We start from the raw sequence: 16,094 nt of genomic DNA, 5'->3' as shown, positions 1-16,094 counted from the left end.
CAGTTATGACAGCAGGTCACTGCGTCAAGAGCAAAGACAACTGTGACTACAGCAAATCCAAAATAAAGCAGTTTATTTTAGATTGTCTGGCCTGAAATTTCTTTGCTGTTCAAGGTGAGGCTGGAATTTCTGTGGGCTGCATATGAAGGTGATTGATTACCACAGCTCTGCCTACCTGTGGTAACATGATGATCTATGATAACTTGGTTCTAAGTCCATAGCTGCTTTCAGTAGATCTGACGAGGATGAGCATTCTGATGGCTGTCTGTTATACCTTAAAAAAGCCCCAAACCTTGCCTTTAAGGCTGGCTTAAGATTTTTCTAATACATAGATCATTTGAAACTGGAATTACTTTGGGGCAATATGGCTAGGAAGAAAGCTCAGCCTCAACTCATCTGTCTGGCAGGTGAGTACTGAGCTTACAGCAGTGTAAACCTTTATAATGTGAGACCAGTCACACTTCTGCAAGAAAAAAAACAAGGGCAACTTTATATTCCTACTGTGTTCCATCTTTTTTTCAAGAGAGGAAAAAATGGAAATTTATTCATTTAAAGACAACATCAGTAATTTACTGCTGACAGGCATTACCCCAAGCAGAACGACTCCTGACTATCGCTGCCTGGAAATGGGGATGGGTGTGGGGCGGTTTTGACTCATGCATTGTAGCAATCCAGTCACCAGCAGTAATGCTGGCTTAGATAAATTCTGAGATTGTCTGCATTCTGGGTTTGGTATCAAGAATTGTATGTTTGATTATTTTGGCTTTTGTGGTTGGAAATAAACTCTAAACTGAAAGTATCATCTTGTGTAAAATATTGCCATCAGTATTTTGGAAGGGAACACATTAAACTATTTCATTTTTCCAGATGCAATTCTAAGATTTTCTAAGTTCTAAGATGAACATGGTTTTATAGCTGTAGAAATCATAGTTGAATTCTAGGTAGCTGGGAGGACAGCTGTCTCCTTGCGCAGTGTAGGGGCACTCAGTTCGATTGCTGTATGCAATATGCTCTTGACTTATTTTCAAAAAGTCTGCAACTGTGAAACTGCTTCCATTCAGCCCCATCTGGTTAATTTTCAGGCTTTGCTGCAAGATGTTTGCTCTTTGTCATTCTCTTGTCTCAAAAACTAGGATTCTCACACTTGTTGTGCAAAAAGCCAACCTACACAGAGTCGAGATATTTGTTTATTGCCTATCTGTGAGCTGGGTGCTAGGTGGTAAAATCACAAAGCTAGCACCCCTTGGTGCTTAAATTGATCCTATTCAGACATGCATAGAATCATAGAATGGTTTTGGTTGGAAGGGACCTCAAAGACCATCCAGTTCCAACCCCCCTGCCATGGGCAGGGACACCCTCCACTACACCAGGTTGCTCAAAGCCTCATCCAGCCTGGCCTTGAACACTTCCAGGGATGGGGCAGACACAGCTTCTCTGGGCAACCTGTTCCAGTGCCTCAATAATTACAATGCCTCATAATTACATATGTATAAGCTATAACACTTCTGTTGGTAATGGTTTTACTTAAACCTCTTCTGATTGGTACAAGTTTTCTTTGTCTGCAATTGAAGGTGTAAACCTCTAGAAAATCATTGTGCATGCTCAGTGGATAAAGGTCGTCTTCAGGAGGAGGGTAGCTTCAGTGATGTGGGTGTGTTTTTCTTACTAAAATGAATCAAGTTCAGCTAAAGGACAAGAATTTTGCAACTAGTTAAACATTTACATGGCCAAATTGCCAAGATCCTGGTACAACAGGATGAGGCTCCTCATTTCTTAAATTTAAATGGTTAGGCAGGGCTTTGTGACCTGACTTTACCATCAATCTGGTAACGTGGTGACATATCTCATACCAAATCTTGGGGAGGAAGGTGGAGCAGATGAAATACAGAAAGATTTCTAACAGCACCTGATTTTGGCCATTCCCTTTCACGAGTGGTTGCATTGACGCACGTGTGCCACAGAACTGGTTCAACACACCTTTTAAAGCAAAACAATGCAAAGCTTGTAGGGAATGGTCTTTTTTTGAAAGACCGAATGTGCTACGTGTGCACAACAGAATGAAGTTTAATGCCAGTTACACCTTTCTGGCACACTCCTCTCTGAACACAGTTGTCAGGGATCCCGTGTTGTGTCACTGCCTATGGTGCAATCTAAATAATTCCCAACATCCTGTGAGCGAAGGAGGAAAGCTTTAGAGGTGAAGCAGGATGTGAAGGCAATTGCACTTAGTTTTTCTCTTGCTGATAAAATGTGACTTGTGAGATACAAATGAGGGAATGACCCCAGGGTGTCTTCTGTTGCTGGTACAAGTTGATGTATTTCTAACGTTCCAAATGTTCCTTTGTGGTGTTTTTTCTCTTCTTCTCTCTTTGTAGTTTTTTTGTTTGTTTTATGCTTCTTTTGATTCTCTGTGCTTCTCTTGTCACTGCAACCCAACTTTTATAACCATGTGCTGATAAGCTTTTATGCTTCCCATTTAGAAGATTCAGGTTTGTTTTTTTTTTGAGATGACTGTTGTAATCGCTGGCTCAGTTTTAGTACCTGAACAGCTGACTTACCTTCTCCATGTTGCTAATGCCATTTCAGTTCTGAAACCTGGCACTTTTTGTTGTCTGAAAGTTAGTCTGCATTTTGGGAACCTAGTACTGTGTGACAAAATAACAAATTACTGCTCACAGAAAAAGCAATGTGCTTGAAGTACCAGGCTTTACAGTAGGGAACAGAAAGACCTTGTTACTGATGCAGCAGAGCAGAAAAGCAGTAATTTGAAATACAAAAAGAGACAATTGAAAATAGAACACCGGGATTTCCTGTGTTTGGGAGTGCTGCTTAGGCAAGTCCAATGCTGCTTCAAATGCTTTTGCAGCACTTACTGTTGAAGGATCAGTCTTAGTTTGGTTAGAAGTGGAGCCTAATTTTAAAACACTTATCACTTCTCTAAGTGTGTATCACTAGTGGATTGTATAAGAAGTCTGTAAGTCCCAATTCTCACGTATTTGAATGACTCTCAATATAATTTGTAGTATGGTGAATAAAATTGCCTAGTTCAATTATTAACAAATACCTCTAGCTTTAAGAAGGAATTATAATTTATTAACCTAGAGGCTCTTGAGATTTTTTTCTTTTTAACGGACATGAAGTCACCACTGTGATGCCAATTCACATGTATAGACCTTTGGCTAATTCATAACCAAACATGGCATTAAGAAACGCATCTTTCTTGTGCCCTGATAAGCTTCAGAAATATATGTGTGTCCTTTGACTTAAGTCAGGACCTCTGTCTGCTGCAAGAAACTCTCTGTACCATGAGTAAGAGAATTCTTAGTGCCAAGTGAAATATTACTTCAAAAAGAAAACACTTTTTGGACAAAGAAACAGTTCTAAAGTCATATCTGTTGCTTTTAAATGTCTACACGAATTCTATTTCCAAAATTGACATATTAGCATTTTTTTCCATCCTTTGAACCAGAGGTAGTTCTGTTCAAGAGACTGAAAGAAATAGAGCAACACTTAGAATGAGGTCCTTCAAAACAAAGCCCACAGCGCTCTCAACATGAACTTTCCTTTTCTGGCCTGAGGCCTGGTTTAGTAGTCTTCAATAGATACAGGAGGATTAAGAATAAATGGCAGGCATCAAGGCATTCCTTTTTCATTGATAAAATTTGTATACTTTCTCCTGCTACTGTATTTGTCAGTGTAAACCATATTTAAAATTTCATAATTTTCGAGTGTCTTGTGTGAATTTCAAGACTGGCAATATTAGGTCAAAGGCTTCACTTTATGATAAAGTGTAGATGAAACCCTGTAGTTGGAAGGAAATCTCAGTACCAGTTATGTGGTCTTTATTGGCATGTACATTTCTTTGTATTAAGGTCAGCTTTGCTCTTAAATAAATCTTATTATTTATTTAAACTCAAATGAATTTGTTCTTTATACTAGTTTATAAGGGTAGAAGGAAAGGTTGCAATCACTTCAGTGTGTGTGTGGAAGAAAATCTATGGTGCAAAATGAATTCTGTGCATTGAAGAGTGAAATGTGACTCTTCCTTGAATATCAACCTTAGCATATTTTCATAGCTGTCAGAAGTGTGTGTTTCTGAAAGTGTGAAAATACTTGATGAAGGTATGAGCTATTTGGGAACTTGTGCAGTTGGATTATTCTTCATTTAGAACAGAAAAAAGTGTATGCTCAAAGCCTGAGCCATTAGTTTTTCTGTTCAGATAAGGAAAAGCATACGTTTCGGGATGCACGTGTAGCTTTCTCAGTGCAGGAGCGGGCTTCAGGGTGTCTGTACGTTCACTGAGATAAGTGTGGCTTTATTGCAGTGGTTAGACATCACATGATTCTCAGATCCTGTAATCATGAGAATAAGTGCAGTACTCCAAGTTAAGTGGTGGGAATTTGTCCTCTCTTTATTGTGCTCCTTAAAAAAAATCAGTTTGGAGGAATTCACTACCAAAGGCTGAGGGAATGCAGCATAGTGGCAAAGTGCAATGACATAAGTAAGATTTCTAGATGCAGTTGTTCTGCAACATCATTAACACAAGAGTGAAAACTCTGTTTAAAGCATATATTTAGTAATCCATCTTGTATCGTGGAATAGTGGATTTGATTCTTTTCTTCCCCACTGAGTATAGATAGTGTGATCATTCTGTACACTCAATCTACATCATTCAGATTCACTCTAAATCATGATAATCTTCTGGCATTACTTGCCTGAGTTTTCCTCCAATCAGGAAAACTGGAGCACATCTTGATGTTAAATCAGTAACAACTGAAAGTTGAGAATGACTTAAAATGCACAGCAGTAGCTGTCAGTCCTAGCGAAGAATAAATGGAACTGACAATGGCAGCTGCAGTAATAACCAGCAATACAAAGTTCATGGGTTGTAGGACAGCAGTTCTTGCTGATTAGCAATACTAATCACAAATTGCACCTGGGACTGGTAAGATGATTGCAGAGAGAAATGGTAGGAGGAGGACCTGTTGCAATTGTGACAAAAGGATGCAGAAAATAGCTCAATAGCTCCTCATTTCTTTGTAGGACTCTGAAGATTTTTCTTTTGCTTTCTGTTTTGTTTTCCATAGAAGGATAACTGTCTTCCAGACTCTGGTTTTGTATTCCCGTGGTGCTTGATGATAGGTTTATGATGGCATTAAATGAAATAATATATTAATTGGGGCCATAAGGGAATAGGTACCTGGGAGTCACAGGTCAGACCTGTACTTCACATGGTGCTTATATAAATTGCTTCATATAAAATACACTGTCTTGTTGAGGGCGTGTTATTAAGGACAGTAATGGTCACTTTACACTAGCTGGACCATTGAAAGGATTGAGAATTGTTGAGGGGACCTGGGGAGCTAACCAGATACCCTGTGTTAGTGTTCCACAGAGCATTGGGAAGCCCTGCCAAAATTGAGAATTGGCCTGTACAACTTTCTTCCCCCGATACAACATACTGAGCTATAAATGAACACGTGGCGTGCACCTTATGTGCCTTCCTTTGCTTGCTGCGTAGGACTTTAAACAATGTAATGCACATGCAGGCTAATATTTCATTAATTTGGTTTGATACTGCTAGACAAATATGCAGCAAAGCTGAAGGCATGAAGAGGGAGGAGAGGAAAATCAGCTTCAACCAGTTACTTGATGAAATTCAGGTAATGTAACAGAAGTAAATCAACATACCAAATGAACTGCCAGTTCAGCCGTATAGTTCAGTAATGACATTTCTTGGTTCCTAAGCTTTGTGAGTGTTAATGTCGCACACCATAGGTGCTGTCATGAAGTCTTTTTGTTTAAAGGTTGTTTTCTGAATAAGAAATGAGCAGCAGAATTTACCTTTGTGTTTATGCTTCAGTGATTTACTAAATGTAAGCATGATTTCCTTCTCTATCAGAAGTCCAAAACCTAGAACTTGGACATCCATGTGATTTACTACAGCTTTACTAAACATGTCATGTTTAGCAAGATCAAGAAAAGTAAAATAAATGATCTGGAGTTATTTTATGTGATTGAAATTGCAACACTTTATTCTTAGAGGCTTCTGTTGGTGACAACTTTTTGTAGGAGACCAATTTAGAAACTTTCTGCAGCTGCCCAGAGTGCTCTAACGTGGGAGAACAGAGCAAACTTGACAGTATTGGTTGGGTGAGGTTGAGTGCTGAAGGGGAGGACTGGAAGGCAGAGCAGAGATGGTATCCCTGTCCTCCTTTTGGTTGTAGGGGGAAGAAATGGAGCCAAAAAGCCTTAATGAGACTCAGTTTACGCAGCTTTCATGTCTAAATACTTCACTAGGTTGTCACACCTTCAGACATAATGTACCGAGTGGAAATTCCTGTTACTTTGAGCAACCAACTGTGCTGATAGGAGAGAAGCTGGCAGGGATTCTGCTGAAGTCTAAAAATGCTTATGTACTTTTAGTAGGAAATAATTAAGTTCACTTATTTTCTTTAAAAACTGTAATTTGGAAGTTTTCAGTCCAGGTTCTTCTGAGTTTAAAATAGAAGCGAGTACTTTTGAAAGTATTCATAATACTTCTACAAATTACAAGCTGACTGTGGGAGAGTTTGCTATGTGAATTGATGATTTTACTTACAACAGCAAGTATTTGCTGTCTGGTAAATGAATTTTGGACAAGCTTGTAACTAGGCTTCATTAGATACCCATTGGCAGTTCTATTTATTTTATTTTTTTTTAGGCCATAGGGTTCTTTATGCTTCTGTGTTTGGCATATATGTAGCAAATTTGTTTAGAGAAGCTTGTGCCCTCTCTTCACCCCAGATCAGGGCACTTGCAGATGCTGCCATTCCATGTTACTTTCGTGGGATTTAGATAAGGACTTGCTTAAAGCTGTCCCCATTCAACACTAAGTAATAGAATATCTGTTAAATAAGTCTTATAGTGTGATTACAGAAAATATTATTATCAGGTTATTTGCCTAATGATATGGTGGTTTTTCGTAGATACTTTACATGAGAATGAATTAGCAATTAATCCTAAACAGATGACAAGGATGAGAGCACAATTGTGTTTGTGCAGTTTCCCTGGCAGTGCTTCTGCCGTGGTGCCATTTAGCAGATGAGATACAGTTTTTCTTTCTTTCCTGAGTAACATTTAGAGCTGGTAAATGTTAAGCAGACAGTCAAAGCTGTCACTACATAAGATGAAAGATGTTGAATAGATCTGTAGTGCCAAATAAACTGTTCCTGCTTCCGTTTAATCAGGCAGATGAGTTGCTTCGCTTCCTTCTGAGCAGCAGCTCAGTCTTTCCAGTGCCCCCAACCAACTGCCATGGACAGTGAATGGAGGTGAGACCTCTCACATTCCCCAGCCCTGCTTTGCATCCTTTCCCTGCCACTGGTACCAGGCAGGGGTAGCCCCTGCCCTCCCCTGGTGTCCAGCCACAGCTTAAGCAGAGCAAGGAGGAGAGCGAGGGGACAGTTATTCCCTTAGTTGCCTGCATAATTGAGTCTTGGTTGAGACAATCTAACATGTAATTAGTGGTTTCTCCTTGATGTTCTCATGACCCAAGTAGTTTACAAGGAAATTGGGCAGTGAATTAAACTAGAAGGGCCAGAAGAATACTGCCAAGAAAGCAGAAGTGGTAGTTTCATGTCAAGGATGGGAGTGTGAAGGGGCTTGGAATCCAGTGGCAAAACAGGCATGCTGCAAATAGAAAGTGATTGCCAAAGTTGGTATTAGTGTGAGCAGCCTGTTCCATGTGTAATCAGAATAACTGAGGCTGGAAGGGACCTCTGGAGGTCATCTGCTCCATGCTGCCTGCTCAAAAATCCAAGCACAGGAGGCATGAGGTTGCAAAATACATGTGCCCGAGACATACCTGGGAAATGTCAGCATCTGAATGCTCCACTCGCATGTGCTAATGGTATGACCCTGAGCAACCTGGTAGAACTCAGAAGTTGGATAGAATTCAGAAGATGGCCTTGATTTGAGAAAGGGAATTGGACCAGATGACCTCCCAAGGTCTCTTCCAATGCAATGAAATGCAATGAATTTAAATAATAGAGGCATAATAATCTTGTAGTAGTTTTTCTTACGAACATTGTGGTATGTTAATACTTGTATGATTCTCAAAGTCCTTTCATATATTCCCTACATCTTGTTATAATTTCATCTGGCATGCCTTACTACTTTTTCTCTTGCTGGAATAAGACACAACAGAGGATTTTTTTTTAACACACTTGTAAAACAGAGCGTGTGTTAACTGCCAAGTATTGTAATGGTGTTTACTAATTAATTTTCACAGTAACCTTGTTAAATAGGTCAGTACTAGCTTCATTTTAGAGATAAGGAAACAAATGAGAGAATGAATAGTTTGGTTGAAATCACAGTGAAATGCCAAGGGCATAGTTGTGATGGAAAATTGTTTCCTTTGTATATAAGAATACTTCAGTTTTTACTGTGATATAAGCTGAATGTGTAATTGTTTTCTACCTGTACGCTGCATCTTGCAGTGGTGAGATTTTCTGAGTATGTCTAAAAAGAATTCATTGCTAAGGGGCAATTATGAATGTCATTAAAACCTGGGAAGGCAAAAGCAGGGAAAAGCAAAAGCTCATACTTAATACCTGTGTTCCTCTAGTGGTTTCGTTTGAGTAACTAAATGGGACATAATTGCTGCATAGTGAAATATCCATTGCTTTTGCTGCTTGTTAAGTGTTATTCCCCAAAATAAGTGTTGCTTCATCTAAATTAGGATCACATAAAATTTATAGCGGTGGAGCTTGTGACTGGCACTTGTATGTCTTCATAAATAATGATTCCTGTGCATCAGTGCAAAAATTGATTCTCAAAAACGTCAGGAGAGGAGGTGGTTACCTCTAATACAGCTAAGGTCTTGCTCCCTGTAAGAGGAGCAGGACCTTTTCCTGTTGTTCACATCACGAGCTTCTCTCAGCCTGACAGCATTTAAGAATTTGACTTGTTTCAGTGACACAGAAGACCGGGCTCAGTTTTGATGGGTGCTGTGGCACTGGGCTTGTTGGCAGGTCCTTGTCGTGAGAGTGGCGTATTTAAATGAGTTTGCACCTGCGTTTTCCATGACATTAATTCTTTCATCCCCAATACAATTTATCCTTTTCTTACTCTTCAGTTTTTAAAACTTGTGTGGATGCTTAAGGGCTACAGAAGGAAGGGACTGGAAAACAGCTGCACCTGTGGATGAAACTCTGGACTATTCTTAGAGAAGCAGAGCTGGAGGCATATCTGTGATCTAGAAAGGGGGGTGACTGCACCACAATAACACTTTGCAGTCTGCAAGGAACAGAAGCTCATCAGCTAAGCTTTTATTGTAGCAAACTCTGTCTTGAAACACACTTTCTAGCACTTAATACTGGAAAGTAGAGAAAACATGGAAAAGAAGAGGAAACAAGCTGTACATTCAGGTATTATTGTCAAATAGGGATCAAAGGCAAGGATTGATTACTTCTGTTCCTGTAGAGAGATGCAGGTGAGCTAATCATTTAGAAACAGGCTCCTGCAGGTCTTGAGGTTACTATAGATCTTTCCAATTTTGTCTTTTTGCTCTTCTAATAAGAAAGGTGAGCAGAAGTGTATTTGCGTGGGAGGACCTTCCGAAGAGTCCATTGTTGCACTCTTCCATGGGAACTAGGCTGGAGCACAGCTCACTCCCCTATCACTAGACAGCCTGATGGAAATCTTGAAGTCATTTGGGAACAGTTATAAAGAAGTTGTAAGTGTTTGTGGGCAGAAAAGAGGGAAGATCATGGATAGAAGTGACTACGAAATGTGAGTATTTTTAGCTAATTTGGGGACAGTATGTCCAAGTGCTGCACCAATTGCTGTGGTGTTTGCCTGATTGACTTCTTGTGGAATGGAAAGTGGAGGTGAAGAGGAGATGGAAGAGAGTAGATGTGAGAGAGCAGCCCACAGTTCCTGTCACTTAAGGAAACTTGCCTGAGGTTGAGGTACTAGACAAAGCATCATGAAACTAAAGAAGCAATGGGGTTTTTGGCATCTTACAGTGACTGGAAAAATGAGTCAAATGTTCGCAACCAGGATGAAATACTTTTAAGACTATAGATTTATCTCAGTGGGAAAAAAAACCAAATCCTTTATTTTTTTTTTTTTACCCTTGACATCACTTCTAACCTCAGGACACCTCTATTCCTATCTTCATCCTTCAGAACGTAGCTCAGATACTGACCTCTTTCTGAAACCTTAGAAGCATGGACCTCAAAATAGATGATGATCCCTCTGCTGTTTTTTCCTCTCTAAAAGTTCATCCCTTAAGGACCAGGGATTAAATACTTTTTTGGTTAGATAATATATTATAAAATTGTGTTGAGTAGTAGCTTGTGATCTCAAAAAAGCTTACACTTCAGCAGTAAGTGTTCATATATCAAACTGAAATTATGTGCCAGGAGGTAGTAGTCGAGATTTCTTTGGTGGAATAGAAAAGCATGTTGGAAAGAAATCTGTGCAGGCAGGTCAGAGGAGGGGAGAAGAAAATGAAAAGACCCATTTGAGGCCATTGTGAAATAATGAAAGAAAAGGACAAAGGAAATGGGATTAGAATTTTATACACTTTCTCCTGAGCTTTTGTCACTCAGAAATGTTTCATCAGGAAATTGTAAGTACATAGGCACTTTTATCCACAATGAATGGTTGCACAGCCATTCTTTAGCATTTGTATTACAACAGTCATCTCTTACGAAGCTCAGCACTCGCTCTCAGTATTTCATAGTCTGGAGAGCTTAGTGGACCTGCCCTATGTATGTCTTCCTCACCAGTCACAGTGAGAAAAATCCTATCAAAGCTGCATTAGTTGTGGCAGCAAGTAACACTTGAAAAAAAAAAGTGCACTTTAAAATGCTTTGAATACAGTCTCACAGCTAAAAACAGATCCATATTGCATATGATCCTACTAACTTGCTAATGTGGTTCAAACTTTAGGGTTTAAAATCTTAACTCAAAATTGATCAAAATATAACCAGAGCAGGTTAACCTAGGAGTAGGTCCACACTTCCTTAAGGAACTTGTCTAGTCCTGACCTGCTTGCTTTCTTGTAGTGATGTAATTTTTCAAGTGGTTTCCATATACTGTGTATTGAAACAAGATTATGAAGGATCCAGTCTTGGAGTGCTTGAAATTCCTAGAAGTCATCCTATCCCCTAATGGTACGGCTTTATTTTATCTTGTGTCTTTCCCCAGGACTCTAGATAATGATATTGCCATATATTCCTTGAAGGTTTTGTCAGATGGGATGGGAATTAACATTCTTTACCCTCTTTGAACATTTGTACTATTAAAAAGTGTAGCATGGAGAGAACGTGCTTTTGCTTTAAAAATTTGTGAAGGAAGTAAGTTTTAAAAAAACCCCTCACTTTTTCCTCACTCAGGAAGATTATCTTTGGAAACTGACTGTAGGTTTGTTCAGTGACAAGGAGGTAACAGTTAACAGATATGAGACCAGATGCACAAGGAGCTGTAAGATACCATGTATATGAAGACACATTTATTAAAGAAAGAAATTAGAAGACATTCTGTATAGCCAAAAAATCCAATTTAACTGGCTTAAACAATACACTGAAAGTTGTTTAACTCTGAAATACTACTATTTCTAATAAGAAATCAAACAAAAATGCTTGAAAACCAGTTTAAGGCAAAGCTTTGGGTGAATAGGTGAGGGACTGATAATAAACTACTTGAATGATGTTGAAATAAGATTTAAAAGAAAAAAAATCCTGCCAAAAGGACTTTGTATGAAATCCTTGGGGAGTAGCATGGTTCACTGCAACACTCAGAGGATAGGAGTACACTGCCATCATTTCGTCTTTCATCCAGAAGAGCAGGACACCAAGGTGTAAATGAGCTGTGCATACCAATGGATCTGATCATTTTTTTCATACAGATATAGCTTTACCAATTATTGATGTGCAGCCACAGGCAGAGAAGGGTATATGACTTCTTCTTGGCAGTTGAGACAGACTGTGAACTATGAAAGACTAAATGTGAACTGAACGTGCAAGGGACACAGAGGCTACTCAAATAGACTTCTGAGATTAGTGGGTGAACCGAGCTCCATGAGGCCAGTCGAGTTTTGTTCAAATCTCCCATGTGTGCTGCTTAGGAGTGTGCAAGCAAAATAACTTCTGGATCTTTCGGATCACTTCTAGTTAGAAGAGAAAGCCAGCTGTGTTGTCTGGTGCCCATTTCTGCAGTGGAGATTGTGTAACGGTTGGATTAGTTTATCTTGTGCAAATTTTAAGTAGGTGTCTGTTTCGTTTTGCCTGATTGTGAATGAGTCCCAGGCAGAGTTTGATTGTCAGTAGGAGTTCCCTGTGATAAGCTTCTTAACAAACTTTAATCTAATTTGAACAGTGGGGGAAAAAGCCTGAGTAGGAAAAACATGTTGCTGGGATAAAACTGCTGTGCATAGGAGTATTACTAGCTTTCTCGGGAGAACTTGAGCAGTCCTACAGAGTTGCGTCATTTCTGAGACACTTGCAAAACATCAAACTCTTGTGTTCTCAGAACAGTTCAATAATGTGAAAGTGCAGAGGGATCCTTCTGCTCTTTCAGCAAGTGGGATGCTAATACACCTCTGCTGTCATTATCAAAGTAACTGCGCTTCACCTTGATGCCACTTAAGGCCTGGAGAACCCCAAGGCAGGGTGGTGGTCAAAGCGTGGACAGGATGTAGCACAGGAGTAAGCACTTGCACCTATAAAACAATTTCCAAGCCAATACATTGATGGAGCAGCTCTTTCTAAGGAAAATTAATTTGTATATGATTGATACATAACGTTCTAACCGGGCTGAACAGTGAGTGATCAGACTGTGCACAAAAAGCTATAGCAAATACTTGGTACAAAGCTGATAAGCTGCCACAGCTGCTTGTAAACCTGCTGAGCATTTTTTCACTGAAGACTTTTTGCCACCTTTGTAGTACTTCCTCCTCCTTCAGTCTAAAATTAGAGCCCAGACTAGAAGGGGAGCAGGAAGGAAATCAATACACTTTGCTGACAGTCACTAGAGTTGCTTTTTTTTTGTTGTGTGAGTGTGTTTTCTTTTTTTTTTTTTTTCAATTGAGGCAGTAAGAACTGGCATTAGATGTTCTTGGCTTCCTCCTGCCTCTTATAAACTCTGAGATACAGTGGTATTACGTCTCCAGCTTTGTAGCACAAAGGATTAACATATGTTTTAAACAGTACATAAAGCTGTCAGAGTGCAGCATAAGCTCATAACAGTTTGTCTTTGTGATGACCTATGGGCTCTCAGGTAGCTAGGGAACAGTCAGACTGAGACAACTGCAAAACTGTGCAGAGAGCTGATAGTGGAGTGGTGAACTCCGTGTCACTGATTAAATACTTTGTCTTTACAGGCCGAGTTTCCTTTTTCACCTCTGGATCAGAGAACCTTCATCGAGTGGAAAAGGTTCACTGGGGCACTCGCTATGCCATCACCATCTCCTTCACTTGCAACCCAGACCATAGTATTGGGGATCCAGTCTTGATGTAATTCCTCCAGGGATGGAACACGAGGTCAAATGGAATGAGAAGCCCTACAAAACAAGAGGAAAGAGGGAGATAACATCTCTTGTAATCTCACATTCAATTAGAATTTCCCAGCTGTATTAATATATTGTAATACATTCTGTTTTCACATGTCCTTTTCCATAAATGTTGCAAACAGTGCCTTAAAGACCATCTTAAATTTGCTATATTCTAAAAATGGTTTGTCTTCATGTCCTAAACAGGCTATAAAGAAGAGTTCTGGACTGGGCTCTTTTTTTTTTTTTTTCAGTTCTCCAGTTTGAGACAAGTAGTCTTTTGGACCATGTCTTGATATGACTTCCCATGCTGCTGTTTAGTGTTATTTAGTCTGTTATTACTGTTATTCTTTTGAACATACATTCTGTTGAGAGGAATGTATTCCCCTTAGCATGGGCATTAGTGGGCAATACACCTATGGTTTGACTTCTGGGACTTACTTGAACTTTTTTTTTAATTGAGTTACTACAACTGTTTTCTGCTACAAACTGATACTAGTTAATACAAGAAATACAATTCTCTGGCTAGGCAGAAAACATACCGCTTTTGAATTACAAATGTTTGGTGTGCTTGAGAATGTCATGGCATTAGACCCCTCTGATCAGAATGCAGCATTCCCAACTAGCCTCATTTTCTCTGAGTCATAGTGAAAATGATCATTCTTCCTGTTGGAAGCCTAGTGTTAACGTTACTAAGAGCTCTTTATGGAGATGGCTTGACCACATAACCCTGTGCATTAAGTAAATACTAAAAAGGAGAGCTGGGCAGAAACAGCTGTCAGTCCTCTCGATTCCTCTGAGCATCCATTGATACCTAATTCCCAGGTAGGGCAGTATCATTTAGGAGAGGAACTGCTGAGAAAAAAGCTAGGTTTGTTGTGGCTTTCCATATGCCAGTTCTGGCCTCCTTAGACTCAATCCTGTAAAACTCGATCTGCTGTTGGAAGGCTGGCTAACAAAACCACGTGTGGACTGTGCTATGTAGGGTCTGAGGGGAAACTGCTGGCCACCTACGTTTTAAATTGGTATGGTCTGAGCTGGAACTCGATGATAAAACACTTTTAGTCCCAACAAATACATGTTTTCAATGTAATCTTAAGACCAAGTTGAAGGAAGCTTGGTTTTTTGTTGTTGATGCAACTACAAATCTTGTGTTGTGAAATACTCTCTTATCTTGTCCAAAACAATGTTTTATCTGTTTCAGGAAGTTTCTCAATAGCTCTTTTTACATTTCCTTTTCAGTTTAGTATGAAGACCTTTTTTCCTGTTAACATAGACCATTAGTCTATGGTGTTACTTGAATAATAAATTGCAAGGACTTCAGAGAAGAGATGATTGCATTGCAGTACAGATAAAGTAACAAACAAATGCATAATCTTGCCAACTATCTTGCTTTCTTATTACAAAGATTTTTGTGGGTCAGCACATTGATAAGTAAATGGTAGGAAAACCTATTTTTTTTCTCAATCAAATCCTGAAGCAAACATTGATTTATTGATTGTCTATGTAATTTCTGTGAAACGCTAAAAACTTTGAAATGTGCTTTGATTATTTTTAAATTTTTTTTTATGCATACAGCTTTCACTTTTATATTAATCTACCCTTGTATGGAAATAGTAAGCATTGGTGGGGATTACACTGAAGATCAATATAAAGAGGAATGATGGCAGGACACTTAGAACACTCACAATGGACTTGTTCTCATTTGGTGCACCAGCAAGATTAGTTTTCTAGAATTTCATTTTGTTGTTCTCAAACCTGAAAAAGGCTTCCTTGTCTATGCTAACAAGGAAGAATTGTGAAAATGGCTGGATGCTAGGAAATAATAAAGTCAGTTGGGTTCCATATGTACTTGTCTTAAGGCCTGTTAATTCTAAATTTGCATTACAACCAAGTTGTAAGTCTATGTGAAGGCAGTCCAAGATCACCAGCAACTACTTTACTGGCTTAAAACTTTATTCCTGATTTTACCTTGAGATTTAAATGTAGACCCTTTTTCACAAATACCTGATGGTAGTGGAATCTAAATATGAATAGACCTGTGTGGATTTGGGTTGGGATTCTCCAGGTTGATGTCCTGTGTTCTGGAATTCTTAACTTCACGGTAAGTTCTGTCACTGCTCTGTAACACTGTCATATAAGTTGCTTTGCCACTTTTAAAAAAGTGTTTGTTAGTTACTTCTGTCTGTCGTGCAGACCGTGAGTTGCACTAAATGAAAATGGTATTTTCAGAGCTATATAAATATAAAATAAAATATAAAATACTATAAAATACTGCTCAACAAGATCATGTTAGACCATGGGGGAAACCTCACTTAATCTCCCCTTGGACTTTCATCCTTTGAAGATCCTACGTATCGTGATCTCTCCCAAAAATGGTGCATCTCTCATGCTACGAATTGACTGTCATTTGGAAATAAAACCAAGTTGGTATTTTTCTTTCGGAGTTTTTAAGCTTCAGTAACGTGGTCAATATGATGACCAAACCTGTCAAATATAACTTGTGGAAAAACGTGTGCACTGTAGCTGGTAAGAGAATTCATCTTTTGAAAG

At 39.1% G+C, this 16,094-nt stretch overlaps 1 protein-coding gene across 1 annotated transcript in view; it reads left to right on the top strand.

Moving 5' to 3' along the window:
* Window positions 1–15,388, top strand: part of OGFOD3 (2-oxoglutarate and iron dependent oxygenase domain containing 3) — a 46,348-nt gene extending 30,960 nt beyond the window's left edge. The window contains exon 9 of the mRNA XM_086624018.1: window positions 13,374–15,388. Coding sequence (XP_086480144.1) covers window positions 13,374–13,510 — 137 coding nt within the window. The 3' untranslated portion in view covers window positions 13,511–15,388. The remainder of the gene's footprint in view (window positions 1–13,373) is intronic.
* The last annotated feature ends 706 nt before the right edge of the window (window positions 15,389–16,094 follow it).

The sequence above is a fragment of the Tauraco erythrolophus genome, chromosome 20, assembly GCF_009769465.1.
Source record: "Tauraco erythrolophus isolate bTauEry1 chromosome 20, bTauEry1.pri, whole genome shotgun sequence".
Classification (NCBI taxonomy): Eukaryota; Metazoa; Chordata; class Aves; order Musophagiformes; family Musophagidae; genus Tauraco; species Tauraco erythrolophus.
Note: the sequence above shows the minus strand (reverse complement) of the source record. Positions and strands in the feature narration are given on the sequence as shown.